The sequence below is a fragment of the Bombina bombina genome, chromosome 1, assembly GCF_027579735.1.
Source record: "Bombina bombina isolate aBomBom1 chromosome 1, aBomBom1.pri, whole genome shotgun sequence".
In the NCBI taxonomy this organism is placed as follows: Eukaryota; Metazoa; Chordata; class Amphibia; order Anura; family Bombinatoridae; genus Bombina; species Bombina bombina.
Genome location: NC_069499.1, coordinates 236622089 through 236648034, shown reverse-complemented (window position 1 = coordinate 236648034; position 25946 = coordinate 236622089). Strand labels below are relative to the sequence as shown.

Genomic DNA, 25946 nt, shown 5'->3' with positions numbered 1-25946 from the left:
TGACCTCTGTCAGAAAAATCCTCATTTCTAAGGAATCTATTATTGTTCCCAAGAAGGGAACTCTTGTCGACGGAGACAGAGAACTTTTTTCTATGTTCACCTTCCATCCGTGTGATCTGAGAAAGGCCAGAACGATGTCTGTATGAGCCTTTGCTTTTGACAGGGACGACGCTTGTATTAGAATGTCGTCCAAGTAAGGTACTACTGCAATGCCCCTCGGTCTTAGAACCGCTAGAAGGGACCCTAGTACCTTTGTGAAAATCCTTGGAGCAGTGGCCAACCCGAATGGGAGGGCCACAAACTGGTAATGCTTGTCCAGAAAAGCGAACCTTAGGAACTGATGATGTTCTTTGTGGATAGGAATATGTAGGTACGCATCCTTTAGATCCACGGTAGTCATAAATTGACTTTCCTGGATAGTGGGTAGAATCGTTCGAATGGTTTCCATCTTGAACGATGGTACCCTGAGAAATTTGTTTAGGATCTTCAAATCCAAAATTGGTCTGAAAGTTCCCTCTTTTTTGGGAACTACGAACAGATTGGAATAAAATCCCATTCCTTGTTCCTTTATTGGAACTGGGTGTATCACTCCCATCTTTAACAGGTCTTCTACACAATGTAAGAACGCCTGTCTCTTTATTTGGTTTGAGGATAAGCGAGACATGTGGAACCTTCCCCTTAGGGGTAGTTCCCTGAATTCCAGGAGATAACCCTGAGAAACTATTTCTAGCGCCCAGGGATCCTGAACATCTCTTGCCCAAGCCTGAGCAAAGAGAGAGAGTCTGCCCCCCACTAGATCCGGTCCCGGATCGGGGGCTACTCCTTCATGCTGTTTTGTTAGCAGCGGCAGGCTTCTTGGCCTGCTTACCCTTGTTCCAGCCTTGCATCGGTTTCCAGGCTGGTTTGGGTTGTGAGGCATTACCCTCTTGCTTAGAGGATGCAGAATTAGAGGCCGGTCCGTTCCTGAAATTGCGAAAGGAACGAAAATTAGACTTATTTTTGGCCTTGAAAGGCCTATCTTGTGGAAGGGCGTGGCCCTTTCCCCCAGTGATGTCTGAAATAATCTCTTTCAATTCTGGTCCAAACAGAGTTTTACCTTTGAAAGGGATGTTAAGCAATTTTGTCTTGGATGACACATCCGCTGACCAAGACTTTAGCCAAAGCGCTCTGCGCGCCACGATAGCAAACCCTGAATTTTTCGCCGCTAATCTAGCTAATTGCAAAGCGGCATCTAAAATAAAAGAGTTAGCCAACTTAAGTGCGTGAACTCTGTCCATAACCTCCTCATATGGAGTCTCTCTACTAAGCGAGTTTTCTAGTTCCTCGAACCAGAACCACGCTGCTGTAGTGACAGGAACAATGCACGAAATGGGTTGTAGAAGGTAACCTTGCTGTACAAAAATCTTTTTAAGCAAACCCTCCAATTTTTTATCCATAGGATCTTTGAAAGCACAACTATCTTCGATAGGAATAGTAGTGCGTTTGTTTAGAGTAGAAACTGCCCCCTCGACCGTAGGGACTGTCTGCCATAAGTCCTTTCTGGGGTCGACCATAGGAAATAATTTCTTAAATATAGGGGGGGGAACAAAAGGTATGCTGGACTTTTCCCACTCCTTATTTACTATGTCCGCCACCCGCTTGGGTATAGGAAAAGCGTCGGGGTGCACCGGAACCTCTAGGAACTTGTCCATCTTGCATAATTTCTCTGGAATGACCAAGTTGTCACAATCATCCAGAGTAGATAACACCTCCTTAAGCAGTGCGCAGAGATGTTCTAATTTAAATTTAAATGTCACAACATCAGGTTCAGCTTGTTGAGAAATTTTTCCTGAATCTGAAATTTCCCCATCTGACAAAACCTCCCTCATGGCCCCTTCAGATTGGTGTGAGGGTATGACAGAACAATTATCATCAGCGCCCCCCTGCTCTTCAGTGTTTAAAACAGAGCAATCGCGCTTTCTCTGATAAGTAGGCATTTTGGATAAAATATTTGCTATGGAGTTATCCATTACAGCCGTTAATTGTTGCATGGTAATAAGCATTGGCGCACTAGATGTACTAGGGGCCTCCTGTGTGGGCAAAACTGGTGTAGACACAGTAGGAGATGATGTAGTATCATGTTTACTCCCCTCATCTGAGGAATCATCTTGGGCAATTTCATTATCTGTGGCAGTACTGTCCTTACTTTGTTTGGACGCTATGGCACAATTATCACATAAATTTAAATGGGGAGACACATTGGCTTTCATACATATAGAACATAGCTTATCCGAAGGCACAGACATGTTAAACAGGCTTAAACTTGTCAACAAAGCACAAAAAACGTTTTAAAACAAAACCGTTACTGTCTCTTTAAATTTTAAACAGAAAACACTTTATTACTGAATATGTGAAAAAGTATGAAGGAATTGTTCAAAAATTACCAAAATTTCACCACAGTGTCTTAAAGCATTTAGAGTATTGCACACCAAATTTCCAAAGCCCAGAGGGGAATACGATACCAATTGACGCCTTCTAGAAGCTTTTCCAGCAAATTTCAGATCCTCACACATGCATCTGCATGCCCTGCTCTCAAAAAACAACTGCGCAGTAATGGCGTGAAAATGAGGCTCAGTCTACAACTAGGAAGGCCCCCTGACTGGAAAAAGTGTCTAACATAGTGCCTGCCGTTTAATAAACGTTCCCCAAGTTTATAAATGCGAATTGTCAGCATAAATATGAATAAAATGCCCAAATAAAGCAATCTATTTAGCCCATAAAAATGTCTACCAGTTTTTTAGCCCATATTAAGCCCTTTATTCTGTTTGTTTGACTAAGAAAATGGCTTACCGGTCCCCATGAGGGGAAATGACAGCCTTCCAGCATTACATGGTCTTGTTAGAAATATGGCTAGTCATACCTTAAGCAGAAAAGTCTGCTAACTGTTTCCCCCAACTGAAGTTACTTCATCTCAACAGTCCTATGTGGAAACAGCAATCGATTTTAGTTACTGTCTGCTAAAATCATCTTCCTCTCACAAACAGAAATCTTCATCCTTTTCTGTTTCAGAGTAAATAGTACATACCAGCACTATTTTAAATTATCAAACACTTGATAGAAGAATAAAAACTACATTTAAACACCAAAAAACTCTTAACCATCTCCGTGGAGATGTTGCCTGTGCAACGGCAAAGAGAATGACTGGGGTGGGCGGAGCCTAGGAGGGACTATATGGCCAGCTTTGCTGGGACTCTTTGCCATTTCCTGTTGGGGAAGAGATATCCCACAAGTAAGGATGACGCCGTGGACCGGACACACCAATGTTGGAGAAATGCAAATTATTGATAACTGTATTATGACATAATTAAATGATAAAAAAAAATTGGGTGCTGCTTAAAGTTTTGAATAACTGTGGAGGTTTCTAGCTGAAGCCTTAACATATTGTACAAATACAAACAAATGCAGAATGCACAGGTCTATTGAATAATGCAATGGGGCTCATGAGCAGACTTAACAGGGATTAAATACAGTTAAGTATCTGAGCTAAAGTTGTCCCTTTAACTCTATCACAAATTCTTCATTCCTTTAAGCGATTCAATTTATAATCTATCTGCTTGAGCAACAGGGGAATAATCTGATGCAAAAAGAACATGGTGTAATTTGTTATAGCACGTAAACGTTGCACTACTAATCCTAGATAACTATTGGGTAGATTACAATCTTGTCGATCGCGTTTGTCTGTTTTGTGGCTCCCGAAACGGCTATTTTGACAACAGACCGATTGACAATCCAAACAATAAAACCATTTTAGTGTTGGAAAAAAAATCATATCAAATTTCAGAAAATTCAACCTTATGATGTAAGACATTGGCGTTCACAATCCATTTGACAAAATATTGACTAAACATCAACCACAATAAGGACACACTGGATTCAACAGCCACAGGGAGCTGAAAGTGAAAAACCGACCTTTCAACATTTTTGCAAGTATTCCAAGTCAATTTGTAATAATTAGGTTATCTTGAGCATGTGCAATACACTCTAAAATAACCACTGATGCCATCCAAGATGTATAGATGAATATATGGTCTAGATTAATTAAACCTACTTACATCACTATTGTATAGTCCGTCAGTGTATGGGATAGAAATATACATATGTAAATCTATTTAATAGACAAATACATAATATCCCTAACGCTAACAAGATCTGCAAAAACACAAGGAAACAAAAATTTGACAGCAACATCTACAAATGGCATTTAGCAATCTTGTTCTTACAATCTTTCTTTTTATCCTAGGTTCTTTTCTATTTTATACTTGAATTTTCGAGATTACAGTAATTTCATCTTTTTTAAAGGGGATTTCTATTGACAATGGTATATTTGTGATCTGGATTAAACTGGATTTGCCATTATGTTAGGTTTATTGGCAACTGTGATTTTTTGCAGATGTTTCTCTAAAAAAAAAAAAAAAGTCTGAAAAATTGTGTTTTGAATAATTGCAGTTTATAATATCTAGCAATAGATTTTTGTCAAAGATAAAGCTTGTTCAGTACAGTTCGGTTTGAATCTTTTGCTGACATTTTAAATCACATCACTTAGTGGTTTCACAATTTACAGTATGAGAACTGTTGAAATCCCGCTACAGAAGAGGCGTTAAGTTGTGACCACATTCTTCTAATAAAAATTACAATTTCTGCACCGGTCTATTTGATTTTAGTTGTAAATCTCGGCAAACTGGAAAACAAGGGGATCTCAATGTTGGGGAGGTGAAATTTATTAAGAGTTAAAAAAAAAAAAAAAAACATCATTAAGCAAACATGCCCAGTATAACCATCATGCCCATATACAAATGGCATTCAGATTGTTTGACAGTTACAACCACCACTTTATCCAATTGCAAAAGACAGACATTGACTCCATTAAAGGGACAGTTCACCCAAAAAATGTCTCCCATTTAAATTGTTCCCAATGACCCATTTTACCTGCTGGGATGTATTACATTTTTCACCGGTAGCTCCTTTACCCCTATTTTGGCCTTTGAAATAGCTGATTTAGCTCGTGGTTTCCCAGCCTATACTGAAAGTTTTGATACTGAAGTCTCAGCTATTGAATAGCCTAAGTAAACACAACCAGTAGAAGAAATTAAACTCACATTGGGGTGTGGGATAGTTAAGTGATAAAAGGATAATTTTTCATTGTTCTCTCTATGTATTGAGATTTAGTTTTCCAGACAAATATAAGATAAGGAAGCAAGTCTGTGTACACAAAGTGATAACATAATGAGATATGATATTACCTGAAGCTCAACCCATTGTAATAGGCTCTGGTTTAAAAGCACAAAACCAGCTACTTCATATACACAAATAAACCTGAAAATGCAATTTCTCATACATTTTATACTCTGCAGCTGGTATAACAAGTCATTGAAACTACATTGATATAAAAACTATTTTACAGTGTACTGTCCCTTTAATGGTGTATAATACAGCTGCACAGTCACTGATCTGTAGCCTTGGAGAGAGTCACTTGGTAACCAGCTAATATGGTGACTATCGCAGAGGTACAAATTAAATTGGTCGATCAGCTGGTAGTGCCCACTTCAGAGACAGACTTATGTAGGTATTACAGTCATATAGCAAAGTGATGTCTGCCTTTGTTTGTCTTGAGATTGCTATTCAGTTGGGGCTTGAAACTGGAGATACTTATTGTTTATTCAACTGTTCATTAACAATGTTCCAGTTAAAGCTAATGTCCTTGGCCTGTACAAATTCCCATTGTGCACCAAGGTGGTCATTTAAAGGAAATCCAGCTAGTCTTAGATTGCAGCGTTAAGAGGCCCCGTGACTAGCCAGATGTTGCATAGCAAGCAGGAATGTCTTTACATTGCAGAAGATGATCTGGGTGTAATACCCCCGAGTTCTTACCCTGGCTGCGCCATCTGTCAGCACTTCCAAGGCCTGGGACAGCTGGTGGAAGAGTTCAGCTGGAGAGAAAATAAAGCCAGAAAATGACAATTACAACTCAATAGGCTAAAAAGAGACATAGCAGAGCCTGATTAGACAGTAAGCTAGAGTGTAAATATAAACAACATTATGTGAGAATTCGCATCAGTGTTTTTTCCTACTGTGGGCCCATGCCCTGTGTGGTGTTCCAGAGACACAGTACTCAATTCTTTCTATACACACACATTAAAAAGCAGTGTTTTTGTCTGAAAATAAGTAAAACCTTTTTAAATTGTAATTGAATCTAACATTGCAGTGTCGGCTGTGTACTACTGAAGGACACATACATGCCACACGGAACAGGAACATGCATTTTTTAAAAAAAAAATACTAAATAAAATCAAAATTTTGAAACATACTTTAAATTGGAGCACATCTGGGCAGTGAACCCTAAGCAATAGCCCCTATGTATGGCTGGAATGGTTACAATGTAGCAATAGTCACAATTGTGCCTTGCTTTTAAAGGAACATTGTAGTGTAAAAAGAACATAGTAATTTTTCCACTACCCACCCTGGAATTGTGTGTGTTTAACATCCACAAAAGGGATGAATACATAGGTAAAGTCCTGCTCTGGAGCTGCAGAGAACTGCTGGTCCCGAGCAGAAAACAGCTGGTGAGACAATAAGCAGTGGCATGACCCCGTTAATCTATTGCAGCTCCTGAGCCTGACTTACCTAAGTGTTTAACCCTTTTGCGGGAGGTTAAAAACAAAGAGTTCCACAATGCACTATAATGTCTATTTAATAATTTAGCAGCCATCCCCAGTATACGGCATAGCCGCTGATTACTTATTTACCTACTTTGTAAGCATGCAACTGCCAATAAAAAGAAAGAGTTTGCAGAGTTCGTCCAGGTGCAATTTAAAAGTCCGATATTTATTGTATCAAGAGTAAATACAACATTTTAAAGTATGTCATTATAAACAAATGATTTGTGCTCATGCACGCTGACACCAAAATACCCATCCTTATGACCAGCAAGTACTCACCCACAGAAACTGAACAAGCAGCAGATCACCCTCAATGCACAAGTACCGCACAATACATAACACACTTCTTGTATGGAGGGCTCGCCCATAAGAACCCACCTCCAGGTTTCACTTTGATGATAGATGGGCAACTGGCTTAATGAACTTAAAGGGACACTAAAGTCAAAATTAAACTTTCATTATTAAGAGAGAGCATGCCGTTTTAAGACACTTTCCAATTTTACTTCTAGTACCAAATGTTGCACATTTTATATACACACTTACTGAGGGACAAGCTCCTACTGAGTTCACAGGGTATTTGTATACTAGTCTGTGATTGGCTGATGGCTGTCACATGATACAGGGGGCCAGCAAATGGGGGGGGGGATTTAATTTCTCAGAAAAAATCTCCTGCATACTTGAAATTCAGAGCAAGTATTATTGCACTGTCTTTTTATTATGCACATGTTAATTATGTAAATCTACCGTATTTAGTGGTTCTTTAAAATTATCAGCCACTTCAACATCCAGTAAATAAAATACCAAATTAATTAAAAACAAAGGAAAACAATATAAACCAAATCTATAGTCAGGAAGTTTTATATATTTATTTATTAACACTTGATTATAGATAATTATTTCTAATAAATAAGCAACTTGTGGTGACTGTTTCACTATAATAAAGAAAGAGTTTAAATACATTAAATGTGTTTATTTGCTTTTATCTATAAATGCATTAAAAAAGTGAAGTGAAGCTCCACATCTTACTGATGGACAGCAGTAACAACATGAACACTCACAAGGTATTAAATGCCTGACCCGAAGTCAGAATTAAACGTTCACTATTCAGATAGAACATACAATTTTAAAAACAACTTTCCAATTTACTTCTATTATCAATGTAGCTTAGTTCCCTTTGTTAAACAGTAATCCTAGGTGAGCTCAGGAGCGTACACGTGTCTTTAGCCATCTGGCATCAGTGATTGCAACAATGTTTATAGCAATGTTATACATAGTTGCAAACTCTAACATTCTATGGCAGCAGTGTATGTAGCTACATATAACAGTTCTATAAACATTGTTGTCAGATGGCTAAGGACATGCACTTCCTGAGCTCACCTAGGAATACTCTTTAACAAAGGATACCAAGGGAACAAAGCAAATTGATGATAGAAGTAAATTGGAAAATTGTTTAAAATGACATGCCCTATCTGAATCATAAAAGTTTATTTTGGACTTCACTGTCCCTTTAAATGTTATTCTCTTTCCAATCCATTTTAGTTTAATTATGACTATATTGTCCCTTTAAAAAAAGGGATTTTTTTACATTTTTTAATTAATTTATTTCTTGGTTTACTAAGAGAACATTTGCCAAATTTTATAACAATAGATTCTTCCCACAGATTTAATTTGTATCACTGCAATGCTAAAGGCTGTGACACACAGAGCGGCGCGCAGCGCGATGACGCGGCTGTGCGCGCTCAGTGTGTCCTGTCTTCTCATCTTTGCATGCTCAGCCGCGTTAGGTCACGTAGCTGAGCGCTCAGAGTTGAAATATTTGAACTTCAGCAACGCGGCGAAAACCAGCTGCTTCGCATTGCTTGCAGTGTGTCACAGCCTTAAATGTACAAACCTCAGCTGAAGCAAGCTAAGGTTGCAAATCGATAGTGCTTCAGGAAAGTGTATGGTGAGCTCCACATGTAGATATAATAATATCAATTAAGAGTGTATTGCGCAATGTTTGTGTTTGCAAAAATGCCTTCTTGAAAAATTATAATAAGTTACGTGATAACATAACTTGTGCGCACAAACCACTGTGCTATGCACTCTGTGTGCACGCTCAGCTCTGGAGATGCCATAATGAAAGTGCTTTATAACTGACCTTACAACATTATTTTAATAACATTGAGACAATTTCCAGACTGATAGCTTAAAATATAGATGCAAAAACGTGAGGTGCATGTATTTGATATGGTGTTTTGCAAATGTGCTGTCTTACATTGGTTTCTCTAGCTTAAGCAACAGTGCCATCTTGTGGTCAGTATGAACTATGCATTTTTCTTGTTATTTAGAGAGAGCATACAAGTTTTAAAACTTTCCTATTTACTTCTATTATTAAATTTGCTTCATTCTCATAGTATTCTTTGTTGAAGAGATACCTAGGTAGGTAGTATGCATATGCCTGAAGCACTATATAGCAGAAAAAAAACTAAGATGTGCATGACATGCTCCCGAGCTTATGCACTGCTTTTCAACAAAGGATACCAAAAGAACAAAGGAAATGTGATAATAGAAGGAAATTGGAAAGGTGTTTAAAATTGCATGCTCTACCTGAATCATGAAAGAAATTTGTGGGGTTTTGTGTCCCTTTAATAGCTGTTTAGAGACATGGAAATTAGAAAGTGATGCAGTATAGCTGTAAAAAGCTGACAAGAAAATATCACTTGAACATCTCTATGTAAAAAAGAAAGATATTTTACCTCTAAAGTTTCTCAGAAGCCACATTCCATTGTAAAGGACTTCTAAGCAACAAATCAGATGTATGTCTGTCCCGGGACAGCGGAAGGAGCGAGCTTTCGTGCACCCTCATCTTATTTCCCTATTTAGTGTAAGCACGTTTACAATGAAATCTCATGAGAGTTAAGTGAAATCTCATGAGATCACAGTAAAAGAGTTCATGACCTCAGCACTGCTGATGCTGATTGGCTGCTGTTCATTTCTTCATTTTTTTTTTTACATGCAGTTGGGCAGCAGCTGAGTATAACGTTTTACACAGAACTTACTCTGCTGAGCTGAGGAAATTGTGAGGTAAAATATCTTCCTTTTTTACATAGAGATGCTCAGGTGATATTTTCCTGTCAGCTTTTTACAGTTATACTGCATCAGTTTCAAGTGATTTAGCATATGAGTATTATGTCCCTTTAAGTTTAATGTTGATTTCCATGTCCGTTAAAAGCAGTTTAAAGTTGCACTCTGTAAATAGATAAATTCATCTGTCCTCCAGAGAAAAATAGATCTTTTTGAACGCATGCAAATTTGACACAGTATTGCTCCATTTGTACTATTTTAATATATATTGATACCTTAACGTGATGGTAAACTCTGCCCTTTTTAAAATCAGAATGTTAGTAATGTTTTAGAGGGAGTTTCAGTCATCAGTTTTAATGAAGTTGCGCTCTAACTAACTTTATAATATAGATATAAAATTAAAATTCCCTGCACTCTGATGCCCACTTCAAAAATCTATTTTTCTGTGAGCTAATGGTTTGAATTATTGTCCAATCAGCGCTCTCCCCATATGACACTTTTGTTATAGCTAGAGCGCTGATTGGAGAACAGTTCAAGCCTTTAGCTCACAGTAAAATATACTTTTGAAGTAGGCGGCAGAGCACGGGGTATTTGAATTTCATATCTATATTAAAAAGTAAGTTATAGCGCAACTTCATTACAACTGATGAATGAAACTCCCTCTAAAATATCACTAACATTCCGGCTCAGATTTTAAAAAGGGAAGAGTTTACCATCACAGACTTTCACAACTAGTAGCAGCTTAAGAAACCCTAAGCTAGAAGCCTGCATTTTGGAACTATGACACTATGATTTGTGCCAAATTCTTCTAGCAATGATTGATGATCATATTTAAAGGAACATGAAACCCAAAAATGTTTATTTCATGATTCAGATAGAGAATACAATTTTAAACAATATTCTATTTAACTTCTATTATCTAATTTGCTTCATTCTTTAGGTATCCTTTGTTGAAGAAATAGCAATGCACATGGGTGAGCCAATCACACAAGGCATCTATGTGCAGCCAACAATCAGCAACTACTGAGCCTATTTAGATATGATTTTCAACAAGAGAATGAAGCAAATTAGATACAAGGAGTAAATTGGAAAGATGTTTAAAATTGCATGCTCCGAGTCACAAAAGAAACAAATTTGTGTTTCATGTCCATTTAAGCGGATCTAATACATTGGTGTTGTGTCAGGTTCATCCCATGTCAAGAGGCCAAAAGGTGCACTTCAACCATTAGCGCTTGCCCAGTCACAACAATCACTATATCCTGTGATACTAAAAAGGCGCTGGATCACGTTTATCAATATCACTTCGCTCTGTGATTTCAACCCTCAGCTAAAGTCAAAGTAAATGGTATTGTGATAAATGCCTTCCAGACAGAGTTGCCCATGTTCCCCAATAATATTTTTCTAACCACGTTTTAGCTACTCAGGCAAAATCATACTTACTCCCCCCTCCCCCATGTATTTTCGTCGCACTAACCAATTATGCCACTGCTCAAAAAAACAAACATTTCACAGCTTTTGGGAACCTAAACTTATAATAGTAAATGATTTTCCATATCCAATAGTGATATCTGTGGAGCTGACATGACTGGAGGATACAGATAATGGTTGGCTAGTTCACAGTTTTGTATAGCTACCTGGACGTCGTTTTAATTGAACAATATAGGTATGAAATCCTAAATGTTGGTGTTTTGGGAAAGTGAACGAATGCTTAGTATGGGACAATATAATGTGGGTTTTAAATATTTAGAAAATGATGACTCTTGTGCTGCCGTCTATTATACGCTCCAGAGAAAATGACACAAATATGAATTATTTTTTGCATTTCATATGGAGGAGTTATCCCATATTATGATATTTTTGCAAATGTGTTATTTTCTAAAGATGTTTGGTTTGCTGAAAAATAAACCTAGAAATGATCACCAAACTATAAGCAATTTCTACATCTTGGCCCATATACCTGGCTAATACCAGTATGAAGAATAGAAAGCAGTAAAACAATATCCAAATAAGGGTGGGAAGGAAGACATCAGCCCAAAATAATATACTGCAAAAATATAAACAATAGTTTATTTAAGACAGCACAGGGGACAAAATCTTGCGGCCATATTTAGCAGAAGCAGATCCAGTTTGTAATGTGACACAAAGGTGTAATGAGACTTCCAAACCGGAGCCTGACACATTTCTTCAGTGCTGCATCTGCCTCTTAAGCGCAGGAAGTTGCAACTGCCTTTGTAGAATGCTCCTTAAAGTGAATGTAAACTTTCACAAATAAGTGCCCGTTTTTTAAAAAATACTATTAAAAACAGGGGCACTTTCATTCATGAAAGTTTACATTTCATCGGTTTTGTTAAAATACTTAGATTTTTCTTCTTGCAGCGATTCCCCCGCCTGCCACTCGTTTCTTCTTACGTCAGGAATGGCGAATCCGGCCTCCTCCAATCATGGCTCCCCCCCCCAGAGCAAACATTGCCTGAGGCCACGCCGTGATTGGAGGAAGCCGGATTCTTCATTGCTGACGTATGAAGAGACGAGCGGCGTGCGGGGGAATAGCTGCTCCGGCTTGCAAGAAGAAAAGGTAAGTATTTTAACAAAACCGGTGAAATGTAAACTTTCATGAATGAAAGTGCCCCTGTTTTTAAGAGTATTTTTTAAAAAACAGGCACCCTTTGTAAAAAAATTACATTCACTTTAAGCTATGATCTGTTCACCATTTTGCTTATATGCCCTGGAAATGGTCTGAACAATCCAACAGGATATAATAGATTTCACAGGAGCTTGAACAAGCTGGGGACCTTTAGGGATAACGAATAAACAACCTGTCTTGCGAATATACTGTGACCTTTTAATATAAATGTGAAGACAATGCACAACATCCAGATGATACAATTGGCTTCCCTTGCAAGTCTTGTTTATCTGGGCAAAAAGAAGGAAAAATTATCTCTCAAGCTTTGTGAATATCAGACACAACTTTAGGTAGAAATTCAGGAACAGTCTATAGAATAACTTTGTGTTGATGAAAAACAAGGAAGAGAGAGCTTGTAATTCATAAACACACCTGGCAGATGTTATAGCCACACAAAAAATACAGTCTTCAAAATAAGAAACTAAAAAGAAACTCAAATGTCTCAAATGGTGTGTCAAGTAGAGCTTCTAAAAGGAGCAGCTGATCTACTGGAAGGATGAATATGAGTCACACCCTGAAAGAATTGAATTATCAAAGGGTCTTGAAACCCATCTTATTCTGGATATTGAGGATATGATATGACAGAGACTTGAACTTTAAGTATTCTGGAATGGATTCCATTCAGAAAACCATTATGAAGAAATTTGAGCAACTGTGAAAGCCAAATAAAAGCCATAGAGGCATCCTGCTTAATCATCCAAGCAAAGAAAACATTCCAAATTCTGTGGCAAGTGCTAGAAGTAGACCCCTTTTTGGCCTGCAATAGTGTCTCAATAACAGGAGCTGAAATAATCATCTGTTGTAAGCAGGACACTTTGGCAATTGTGCCGTCAACTTGACTGCTGAGGGTTCAGATGAACTACTGGACCCTGGTAGAGAATGTAACGGGCCACGTAGGATCACCAGACTCTGGACCATAGGAAACCATGGTCTGAGGCCAAAAAGAAATAATTAATATGAGTGTTGCTTTCTCTTTCTGAATTCTGAACAGACGAAAAATCTGAGATATTGTAGGAAATACATAAATCAGATTGAATGGTCATTCATGCAGCAGAGCATCTAACCCTAGAGCCTGAGGTGTTGGCAGACGGCTTAAAACAATTGAACTTAATTGTTGTCTTTGGAAGTCATAAGACTGCCTTCTGAAATGCCCCATCTGTCTGAGTAGATGAAACAGCCTCTTGTTAAGCTGCCATTCTATTAGAGAGACTTGATTTCTGCTCATAAAATCCACTGTGACATTCTTTGATCCTAGGACATGAACAGGAGCCAGAAGCTGCACATTGTGTTGAGTCCATGCAAAAACCAGTATGATCTTCTTCAAAACAGACCGACTCCTTGTGCACCCCTGGAATTCAATGTAAGCCCTCATAGCTCTACTGTCGGATATAACTTTATCACCCTTCCCACCAGAAGATTTTGGAAATGAAGAAGTGTTAGATAAACTGATCTGATCTCCAACAGATTTGATAGCAAGGCTTGAACCTGTCTTTCCCAGGTTCGTTGAGCGTAAACACCATTGCAAACAGCACCCCAACCATCCTTGCTGGTATCTGGGAGAAGGATCCAATCTAGTTTTATTAAAGGAAGACCACTGGTAAGGTTCTGAACTTGAATCAACCAATAAAGAGCTCTTCCCAATCCTTTTGGGAAAGGATTCTAATAAGACAGACTAAGTCTTTTTGAAATTCGTTTTGAAGAAACACTGAAAAGGACTCTTTCTCCACCTTGTCCATTTCACAATATGAATCACTAAAGCCATGTGACCCAGAAATGTTATCCACTGGTGAACTGTTAACTGCCTGATCCTGAGCACAAAAGGAATCCCTACTAGATGAATACTTGAAGTTTTGCTAATGAGACTGTTCCCTGTAAGCAAAGGACAGATTCCTATGAATTGTTTTACCTCTAAAACTCTTGGATATTAAAAGGTCTAATTATTTACCAAACAGCAAATTTTCCTCAAAAAGTAATCCAAGATTTGAAAATACTCTGTTGATTCCTCAAGTACAGAAGAAGTAGCAAACCTTACACCATAAATTTGCCCAATATAAATTCTACTTAACTTTTTATCTTGCCAGAGAGAACAGGTGGGCTTAGGCTGGGGCTCATGTAAACATCAGAGCCCCCAAAAATATGTAGTGCATATAAATATATAACTAAATATAAAAATTGTCAACACTATCTTAAATCCATCTCAGATGTCCCCTGGGCAGCTGCAATTTGTAGAGTAGCAGACTCCATCTAAATGAATACTGCAGAGTAATTAACAGCAGTTGAAGCATAAAGCATGCCATAACATCCCAGAAACAACAGGCAATAACAGCCAGATAGACTTACAATACATCCACAAAATCTTTGTAAGTCACAGGTAATGCTCCTAAGTGATCCAAAGCTGAAGCACTACAAGGAGGGCCCACGCCAATGCTAAAGTATCAGACATCGCAGTCCAATAACATTGCTGTAACATGGTGGCTCCCACAAGGGAACTCTAGGAGGAGGATTCACTGATGCACGCCACGAGTGACCTATGACCAAAGTAGTAGTGCCACGAAGAGCAAAGGTAATTATCCACAGTGAAGGGATATTAAGGCTGCCTAGCTGAGAAAAATAAAAAAAAGGTCAAATCTATGGGGAGAGGGATCCCTTGTCCTGTCTACCTTATAACTGAACAGAACTAGGAGTAGGATGAGGGATGCTTAAGAGTTACCTTTATACAGATAACCAGGGGACGGTTTTCACTGGTAAGTATTACTAGGGATGGCCAAGATAAGATATCATTTATGGTTTCCTTAAAGAAAAAGAAAAAAAGGTTTAACATTTATGTGTTAATGCAATGAGGGCCAAAGAACTTAAATCAACACTAGGGGGTTAAGGACAAGCACATAGTATCCCTAAAGAATATCATATTAATCGTGTGAAAACAACACTATTTGAACTTATGGCTTTTTCACTGAACTGTAAAATATGTGCACTGAAACCAATACGTTAAAAATGCTGTGGAGCAATAGAGACAAATATAAATGAGTTTTGCACTCAGGGAGTCTACTCAAAAATCTTTATTGCTTAAAAAGATAGATAATCCCTTTATTACCCATTCCCCAGTTTTGCACAGCCAACACAGTTATATTAATATACATTTTACCTCTGTGATTACCTTGTATTTAAGACTCTTCTGACAGCCCCCTTATCACATGGCTACTTATCTATTGACTTGTATTTTAGTAGCCAATTAGTGTTGTGTCCTGCACAACTCCACAGGAGAGAGCACAATGTTATCTAATATGACACATGAATTAGCAGTCTCTTGTGAAAGCCTAATAAAAAGCATGTGATAAGAGGCTGTTTGTAATGGCTTAGAAACAGGCAGAAATTGAGATGTTTAAATAAGTATATTAATATAACAATGTTGGTTGTGCTAAGCTGGGGAATGGGTAGTAAAGGCTTTATCTATCTTTTGAAACAATAACAATTTTGGTGTAGACTGTCCCTTAAAGCTATAACTGTGCAGCACATAAGATGGAAATGGTTATAAATTCCATAGAATTGCACTCCAGCCTATGTGGGGAAATGGAAAAACTATAAAACTTAAGTTACAGGAAAAACAGGCAAAATAAATAATAGTGTAGTGCAAAGTTTTCTTAGTTATTTGATTTTGAGGAACATTTTTGAGTTTATTTCCCATTTAACACCCACATATATTATCCCTTTAAAGTGATGGTAGATTTCAGACTATAAGAATGATGCAATGAGAAATATATTAGTCTGCACATAAAAACATATATTTTATTTATTTAAAAGTGTATATATATTTTATAATAAAAGATTTATAATCTTAATTGGTATTGTCTGTTCCTCCGCCCCCCTTCATTTCCTCTTTTGGCAGGGTGGTGATGTATAGAGCAGTCAAATCCACTCTCTACATAGGCTTTCTAAGGGCTTTAAAGGGGCTGGACTTCAAGATTGTCAAATGACACACATGCCGATTGGATGTTCACTAGAGTTGTCAAGTGGGCCGGCATAGCACTGCAATAGAAGCATTACTATATGCACTAAATTAACCCTTTTAACGATGGATTAAAAGCAGAAAAGGTACACATCACTTTGAGGACAAGTACTGTAGCAACTTTGGTCTTCGAGGACATACAATGTACCCTGTACGTCAGTTGTTTAAAGGGCTGCAGAGAACGGATTCTTGCTGATAGCAACAAAACCGTGCTATTTCTAAATGCTTCACCAGTGAGGCATCAAATATATAACCTATTGGACAAAATCCCAGGCATCTTATCACTGGAGCAGCGTGTCCAAGTGATTGCATGAACATCACTGCCAGCCATTATGGGTACACTGGCTTTTATCTTTATTTATCTGATGGTTTTACTTACAGTTGAGAAATATTGCTGCATGATCGCACTGAGACAATAATATACAAAGTTGTTTTAAGTCCAGGAAAAAAAAAAACACAATCCTCCAATAGCTCTGCCACCAGATCCTTTGAGACTACAAGGAAGTTTATGACTAAAAAGGTTAGCAAAACAACCCTGACTTAAAAGTTCATATCAGCAGAAGATAGATTTGATGTGCTACTTAGTTAAGTTTATTTCCAGGGTTACAGCAATTTTAATTTAACTTATGGTGAGATAAAAGTAAACCAGAGAACTCTGGGTAAGAGATATATATATATTATAAAAAGAAAGCTAGTAACTCTTAGACCAGCACAATGGGATAGATACAAATAAATAGACCAGGGTTAGTACTTCCTTGGAGAAACACAGACAGATAACAGGTATTGTTGTTTAAATTATTTATCTGCAATCATGCAATCAAATTATAACAAAGAACAGTTACAATTATATATTCTATGTGGCAACAGTTATTAACTAAATATCTGAAAGAATCATCTTTAACAGATATTATACCAGACAAACCATCTTTAACAGCTAGAAAAGCAAATAATCTAAAGGATAATCTAGTAAGAAGCCATTTCAGCAATAAATCCAAATCATCTTGGTTGGAAAAATGGAGAAATAAAGATGGGAATTATAAATGTAGCCACTGTTCAGTTTGCCAGAATATGGCAACAGATAGTAAATTTACTGATAAAAATGGTAAAATACAAAAAGTCAAAGTGCATATATCTTGTGGTAGTGAGGGAATTGTATATATGCTATTCTGCAAGTGTCCAATGTATTATATAGGAAAAACCTACAGGGAATTACGGGAATGTATTAAGGAACGTAAAAGAGATATTAAAAATGTAAACATAAAAACAAGTGCAGTAGCAAGACATTTCCTAGAATGCCACCAAAGTGATAAAAAACAACTAAGATTTAGAGGCTTAGAAGCAGCAGATTTCAAAGGAAGAGGGGGTGATTTAGATAAAAAAAACTCTTACAGCTTGAATGTAAATGGATATTTAATTTAAAATCGTTGAAACCCCTAGGTTTAAATGAAGAAATTAACTATGCTCCATTCCTATGGATCACAAAGGGACATAAAGTAGGAATATAATGGAAGTATAGACAATTGACACTATTACAATAAGGTTATGAATTGTAATAAACTCAGGGCTCTGTTGAATCACATAACTAACTGGGACAAAAAGATGAGAAAGGATTATTATATACAGATAAATAATGCTAGCAAATGGGGGGCGGAGCCTATAGCTGTTGCGGCAGGACGTGTCTGTGAAGAGCTCCTGTAAATAAATCACATTTAAGCTGTATTTCAGGATTTATTTCACCACTTCTCATTACTTTTACTACTAATGAACCCATGGTGAACAACCCTTCGCTATTCAAGATAGATTCAGGAATCTCCAGCATTACACGGACCTGCCTATGCTCCTCAGCTAACTACACTGCAACTAGCCACGAGGTTGAGAGGCCTCTACTGTCTGACTGTCAGTGCTGTTGGGGTTCCCGCACTAATACCCCCCCCCAGGTCCATGGGTCACCAAACCAGTTATATACAACTGGACAGTTTATTGTTTTTATTTGTCCACACGCTGTATTAAGCTGGGAGCTACAGTCTCATTTGGAATAAAGAGCTTTAGAAACCTCAGTGCCTCTCTCACCACTACGCAACCACTAAAGATGGCGTTTGGCGCTGAAACTATACTCGCAGACGTGACCAGGATGCTGCAAGATCCCCACAAGCAGATACAACAGTCCTGGGGAAATGGAATATGGTAGCCTTAATGAGCTGATCAGGCAGGTGGGGCATCCCCATCAGAAGTCAAGTGAGCTAGCAGAGAATACTAACAAAGCTGCAAGCCTGCAGGAGCCTACTAAGAGTTTGTCGGATATGACACCTCCAACGCAAGCTCTAACTCAGACAACAACGCACCTGAGCCGACCTACTGAGAACCCTCTAGCCATGGATGACTTTGCAGATACGGCTCGGATCACTACTGAGGGGCACATACAAGCCTTCAGACCACAGCTGATCGCGGCTGAAACTGCAGGCGCGGACAGCGCTGTAGAGACTGTTGCTCTCTCAGGCCCTGACATCACTTACCTAGTGCTCCACTTTAACAATGCCGGAGAGAGGCGAGTGATAGGGGGGTCACTGACGCTGGCTGAGGTTGATCCTATCTATGTACAGCAGTGCGCTATGGTGGAGATCTGGGCTGCAGGGGCGATGCTCTTTGTCACACACAGCTGCCTCCCGGCGAAGATGGTGAGCCCGAGTGAACAGGTATCAGTTTGGATCGCAACTTGGGGCTCTTATTGTCAGGCTATAGACTGTGGGGATGCATTGTACGACTGTCGGCTCTTTGACCCTGGAGGCTATCAGCCATGTTCCAGACCGCCATTACGCTGAGCCTTCATTAGGTGCCAGAAGAGATTGCCTAGGGGCCGACAGGGCACAGTCGCAGCACACAGACTTATATAATATCTGCTATCTTTCTTGTGATGGATTGGGACATGAAGCTAGCATATAGCTACCATCAAAATAGTCTATATGTTACGCTCAGCTATAGCCTTATACTTTTGTTTCAGATTTGTTCTCAAGCAGGGGCCTGAGCTATTTGGGTTTATGTAACTGTTCGTTGCTGGACTGTGCCTAGTTCTGTTTGTCTCCTATTGTCAGTGTTATTATTTGAGCTGAAAATCTTTTATGTTTATAGAGTTCCCGTAAGAGTTTAAAGTGTTGACTCCTTTTTCTCATTAAGCATCCACATATCTTTATGTTCCACATACGCATCAAATGCACTTAAAATACACTTTTTTATAAACCGGCTTCTTGCATTTGGGGTCCAAAAGTGGCCCACTTTGTTATTTTCTTTGTTTCCCCTCAAATTCCCTATAATGCCTAACATTTTTTTTTCAGGGGGTCCAAGAGAGGCCTCAATTCTTCATAGAGGGAAATCATTGTTTGTGACTTTATGTTATAATCCAAGGGGACTTTCTCTAAATTGAAAATCTGAGGTTATTATATACTTGTATAAGTGAGTGATTAACTGTCTTCATATTGTGACGCTTAATATGTATATTGCATGATGTCAGTTATTTACCAACTATGAATGGTATTCTGTAATGTCTGAATATACCTCAATAAAAAAAATTATAAAAAAAAAAAAAAAAAAAAAAAAATAATGCTAGAAAATTCTATTAAAATGTCTGTATATGTTATTTGCAAAAACATAATAATCGTGTATATATATAGGAGGTAGTTTCTGTAGAAAATATAACAGTTTGGTAACATTTGTGGCAACAGAATACTTTAACGTTAACACATCTTTCACACCTGGCAATTAAAGTGAGAAAAAGGAGGAGTTTCCAGTCAGACTTAAAGGGACACTGTACCCAAAAAATTTCTTTCGTGATTCAGATTGAGCATGAAATTTTAAGCAACTTTCTAATTTACTCCTATTATCAAATTTTCTTTATTCTCTTGGTATCTTTATTTGAAATGCAAGAATGTAAGTTTAGATGCCGGCCCATTTTTGGTGAACAACCTGGGTTGTCCTTGCTGATTGGTGGATAAATTCATCCACCAATAAAAAAATTGCTGTCCAGAGTACTGAAACCAAAAAAAAGCTTAGATGCCTTCTTTTTCAAATAATGATAGCAAGAGAATGAAGAAAAATTGATAATAGGAGTAAATTAGAAAGTTGCTTAAAATTGCATGCTCAATCTGAATCACGAAAGAAAATTTTTGGGTACAGTGTCCCTTTAAGGCAACACAGATCTGCAAGTAATTACAAACTCAGCCGGAAGAAGCCCAATGCTTTGTGGGTGAAACGCGCGTAGCTGTTTTGGAATGCCGGTGGAGAAACAGCTGACCTCTGCCGAGCACACGCTGAAGCCCTGATCAGGTTATGAAGCCGTAAGGAGTAAAAGAGCAAAGCGACCTGCATACAAGTAAGGCGTGGAATTTACCACTAAGTGCCTTTTATACGTTGTACAAATCTTGGAGACGGAAGAACAGGTAATATTATTTCTTTTCATAAGAAGCGGAAAAAGACTAACATTATCACACTTGGTCCTAAGTCGATCTTAGGGAAACCGCCAAGACCGCTACATTTATTGCTTAAAAAATGTGATTAAACAGCGGAACTATTCTATGTACCTGTCTTTTCCATACTGACATTGGTTTACTGTGTCCTAAGTCGATCTTAGGGAAACCGCCAATACCGCTATACTTGTTGTGGTGGTAATTGTAACTACCAGTGGAATTGTTCAGTTTACCCGTCATCTCTGAAGAGTCAATTAAAGACTTTCATATATGGCGGGACACATACTTTACTGGGAAACCAAGTAATGGAACTTGACTGTTTCGATATAATAACCAGGAATAAGTTTTCAACTTTTACCCATAAATAGAGGCCTCTATATAGGGTTATAAATACGGCTCATCTTGAAATATGGGACTTTCAGATATTTAGTTAATAACTGTTGCCACATAGAATATATAATTGTAACTGTTCTTTGTTATAATTTGATTGCAGGATTGCAGATAAATAATTTAAACAACAATACCTGTTGTTATCGGTCTGTGTTTCTCCAAGGAAGTACTAACCCTGGTTTATTTATTTGTAGCTTTCTTTTTATATTATAACCAAATCTTTAACTCTCCGTGCACAGGTAAATGGTATGTGATTGGGGAATGCCCCATTAATCCTTTTATTTTTGGGAGACAATATATATTAATGTAGTGCTGATATATAATAATTATATATATATATATATATATATATATATATATATATATATATATATATATATATATATATATATATATATATATATATATATATTTGCTTTTGCTAAATGCAGTCGGGGGGGGGGGGAAGTTATTGTATATATATATTTTATAATAAAAGATTTATAATCTTAATTGGTATTGTCTGTTCCTCCCCCCCTTCATTTCCTCTTTTGCTAAACGCAGTCGGGGGAAAAAAAAAAAAAGTTATTGTATATTTCACTTGCATATCTTCCCCAAGGTTCTCTGGTTCACTTTTAGTTGAAATAGCTTTTTTATTAAAGGGACACTGAACCCAAATTTTTTCTTTCATGATTCAGATAGAGCATGCAATTTTAAGCAACTTTCTAATTTACTCCTATTATCAATTTTTCTTCCTTCACTTGCTATCTTTATTTGAAAAAGAAGGCATCTAAGCTAAGGAGCCAGCAAATTTTTGGTTCAGTACACGGACAGCACTTGTTTATTGGTGCTGTCCAATTAGCAAGGACAACACAGGTTGTTCACCAAAAATGTGAATTCAAATAAAGATACCTTGCATTTCAAATAAAGATACCAAGAGAATGAAGAAAAATTGATAATAGGAGTAAATTAGAAAGTTGCTTAAAATGTCATGCTCTATCTGAATCATGAAAGAAAAAATTTGAGTTCAGTGTCCCTTTAAGCACATTCCACAGTAAAAAGAAACCTTTACATAGGTTGTTCTAGAATTAACTGTGCTTTCCACTTGTATTCCTTCAAATTTTGTGGGCCTCAGCTACCTGCCGATCTGGTTCACTTTTAAAGGGACAATCTACTCCAGAATTTGTATTGTTTAAAAATATAGATAATCTCTTTATTACCCATTCCCCAGTATTGCATAACAAACACGGTTACATTAATATACTTTTTACCTCTGTGATTGCCTTCTACCTAAGCCTCAGCAGACTCCCCCTTATTTCAGTTCTTTTGACAGAATTGCATTTTAGCCAAATCAGTGCTGACTCCTAAGTAACTCCGTGAGAGTGAGCACAATGTTATCTATACGGCACACATGAAGTAGCACTGTGCACAATTATTTAACATTAACCTAGCGACACCTGCTAAAGAAAAAGGGATTTTATGATTTAACCGCCAAAACCCTTACTTAGACGCTTGTCTAATCACAGTGCAATCGGTCATCCTGTTGAACTACATGTAGCACGCTCCTGCGCTGGTTAAAGCAGCTGATACATGTAGTTCAACGGCACAACCTGATGCACTGTGCAGAATTATGTAACATTAAAGGGACAGTCTAGTCAAAATTAAACTTTCATGATTCAGATAGGGCATGCAATTTTAAACAAACTTTCCAATTCACTTTCATCATCAAATGTGCTTTCTTCTCTTGGTATTCTTAGTTGAAAGCTAAACCTAGGTAAGCTCATATGCTAATTTCTAAGCCCTTGAAAGCCGCCTCTTATCTCAATACATTTGACAGTTTTTTCACAGCTAGACAATGCTAGTTTTGAGTGCCATATAGATAACATCGTACTCACCCTGTGGAGTTACTTATGAGAGGGCACTGATTGGGGCAGTCTGCCGAAGCTTAGATACAATTTAACCACAGAGGTAAAAAAAAAGTATATTAATATAATCGTGTTAATCTGCCAAAACTGGGGAAAGGGATTATCTATCTTTTTAAACAATAAAAATTCTGGAGTAGATTATCCCTTTAATTTGAACATTGACTGGTACTTTAACAACACTTAATTGTCTTCTTAACAGCGTAAAAAACATAGTCCATAGGTAATGAGGCCAACAGTGGGTTTGATGCAGCCTCATTACACCATGGACTATGTTTTTAGGCTGTTAAGAAGACAAAGTAAGTATCTTTAAGCCAAGAGGCAGTACTGCTATCTATTTGACTGTTTTCTTCAAACAGTGCTTTGTTCTGGTTGCACTGTGCTAAGGGAAACGTACACAGTGCAGCCAGAGCACAGCATTGTTTTAAGAAAACATTCTGATATGGAGCAGCGCTACAAAGTACAACGTACTGCAAACTACATGTGCACACAAACACAAAACCTATACATATGAGGTATTTCTAAAATCAGGACAAAATAATGAATCTATTTGAAGTATTTTTAAGAAAACATGACACGTTTGAACGGTGTAATTTTTTGTTAATTACAAATCAGTCATATGTAATCTCTGAAGTACAATAAGTACATACCAAATATTTTGATATGATCTTAAAAAAGAAATAAATGTATCAGGTAAGAATACATTTTCTTTTTTTTCTGACACGATGAGTTCACGGATCATCTTAATTACTAATGGGATATTTACCTCCTAGTCAGCAGGAGGAGGCAAAGAGCACCACAGCAGAGCTGTTAAATAGCTCCTCCCTTCCCTCCCACTCCAGTCATTCGCCCCGAAGTTAGGAAGAGAAAGGAAAAGCCAAGGTGCAGAGGTGTCTGAATTTTGCAATAATACACAACCTGTCTATAAGAACAGGGCGGGCCGTGGACTCATTGTGTCAAAAAAGAAATACATTTATCAGGTAAGCATAAATTTTCTTTTCTTTTTTAAGACACTATGAGTCCACGGATCATCTTAATTACTAATGGGATTCAATACCCAAGCTAGAGTACACAGATGATACAGGAGGGACAAGACAGGGAACCTAAACGGAAGGCACCACTGCTTGAAGAACCTTTCTCCCAAAAGTGGCCTCAGCCGAGGCAAAAGTGTCAAATTTGTAGAACTTTGAAAAAGTGTGAAGAGAGGACCAAGTTGCAGCCTTGCAAATCTTTTCCACAGATGCTTCATTTTTGAACATCCATGAGGAAGCAACAGCCCTCAGGGAATGAGCCGTAACTCTCCCGGGAGGCTGCTGTCCAGCAGTCTCATATGCAGAACGTATGATACTCTTCCCAAAAAGAAAGAGAAGTAGCCGTAGCTCTCTGTCCCTTGCGTTTTCCTGAGAAAACCACAAACAAAGAAAAAGATTGACTACAGTCCTTAGTCGCCTGCAGGTAAAACTTTAAAGCACGGACTATGTCCAAATTGTGCAGAAGTCTTTCCTTCTGAGAAGGATTAGGACTAGGCCTGTCAAAAATAATCTTTTTGACGATGCATCGCGATGCGGCATGAAACGATTCTGCATCGATGCGCTGAGACGCGATAATCGATTAACGTTACCCACGTGACCAGCCTCCAGGAAAAGTAAAAGAAAGTGCGCGGTACATCGTTTTGACGTCACTGACGTCACGTCACCCAATAAAGCAACATGGGCGCTCCATGGGCGGTCTCTTGAAGTGCCGAAGTTACGCAGTAGGAGCAAAGCAGCAAAGCAGGAGTGTGTTGCCTGAGATTGATGATGGTACACGGCGGTATACTACAGCTACACGGCGGGCTCATTTTTATTTTGTGGGAGACAGAGGAGGAGACCTATGGTGAGAATTAGACTAACTGTTTGTTTAGTTAATAGTTACCAAAACGTTGTACATTTTGCCAATGCCATGCCATAATTGCCATTGCCATGCCTGCCTATTGCCTCAACTGCCTACTACTTGCCATAGGTAAACTAATTATTAACTTACTTAAAGAGCAAATCAATAAGGGGTACACAATCACATTTATTACACAATAAGGGGTAACAATTAAATACTTGCCTTATTTACTTAACGTAGTATGCTGAGCTGACTGAGGCTCAGGCTGCTGCATAATTAATTGCTGCATTATTGAATAATATTGCATAATTTGCATATATAAAAAATGTATTATAAATAAATATAGTATACTATTATTGTCTAATAATGTCTCTATTAGTCTAATCTGTATCTATTATCTACATGTTTTTCACATGGATGGATGGCCTGGTCTGAAGTTCTAATATTTTAATAATATATTAATTCAAGAAAGTGCATGCAATTTTAAACAACTTTCCCTATTATATAATTTGCTTATCCTTTGTTGAAATGCATAGCCTCCTCCTTGTGCACAAAGTATTATATACTTAGTAAGTAATGTGTGTGCTGTGCAATGCATTGCTAATATGTCATCAACAAACGATATCTGAGAAGTATGAAGCAAATTAAATAATAGAAGTTAGTTATGATGTTTATTTAAAATTGTATTCTCTATCTGAATCATGAAAGTAAATGTTTGGGTTTTTGCACCTTTAAGTGTGTAATAGTGTCAGTGAGTGAGTGATGTCCCCTGCAATTATCACAATGCAATTTGTTTTAAAATTTATGTTCGCAAAATGTATGGCATTGGCAAAGTAGTTGAAGTAACTAGTACTTGTTGATTTTACATTTGCGGCT

The 25946-nt window shown here is 37.8% G+C and overlaps 1 protein-coding gene across 1 annotated transcript in view; it reads right to left on the bottom strand.

The window, feature by feature from the left end:
• Positions 1-25946, bottom strand: part of DNAJC17 (DnaJ heat shock protein family (Hsp40) member C17) — a 104817-nt gene that overhangs the window by 64497 nt on the left and 14374 nt on the right. The window contains exon 3 of the mRNA XM_053697882.1: positions 5908-5966. Within this exon, the coding sequence (XP_053553857.1) occupies positions 5908-5966 (59 nt within the window). The remainder of the gene's footprint in view (positions 1-5907; positions 5967-25946) is intronic.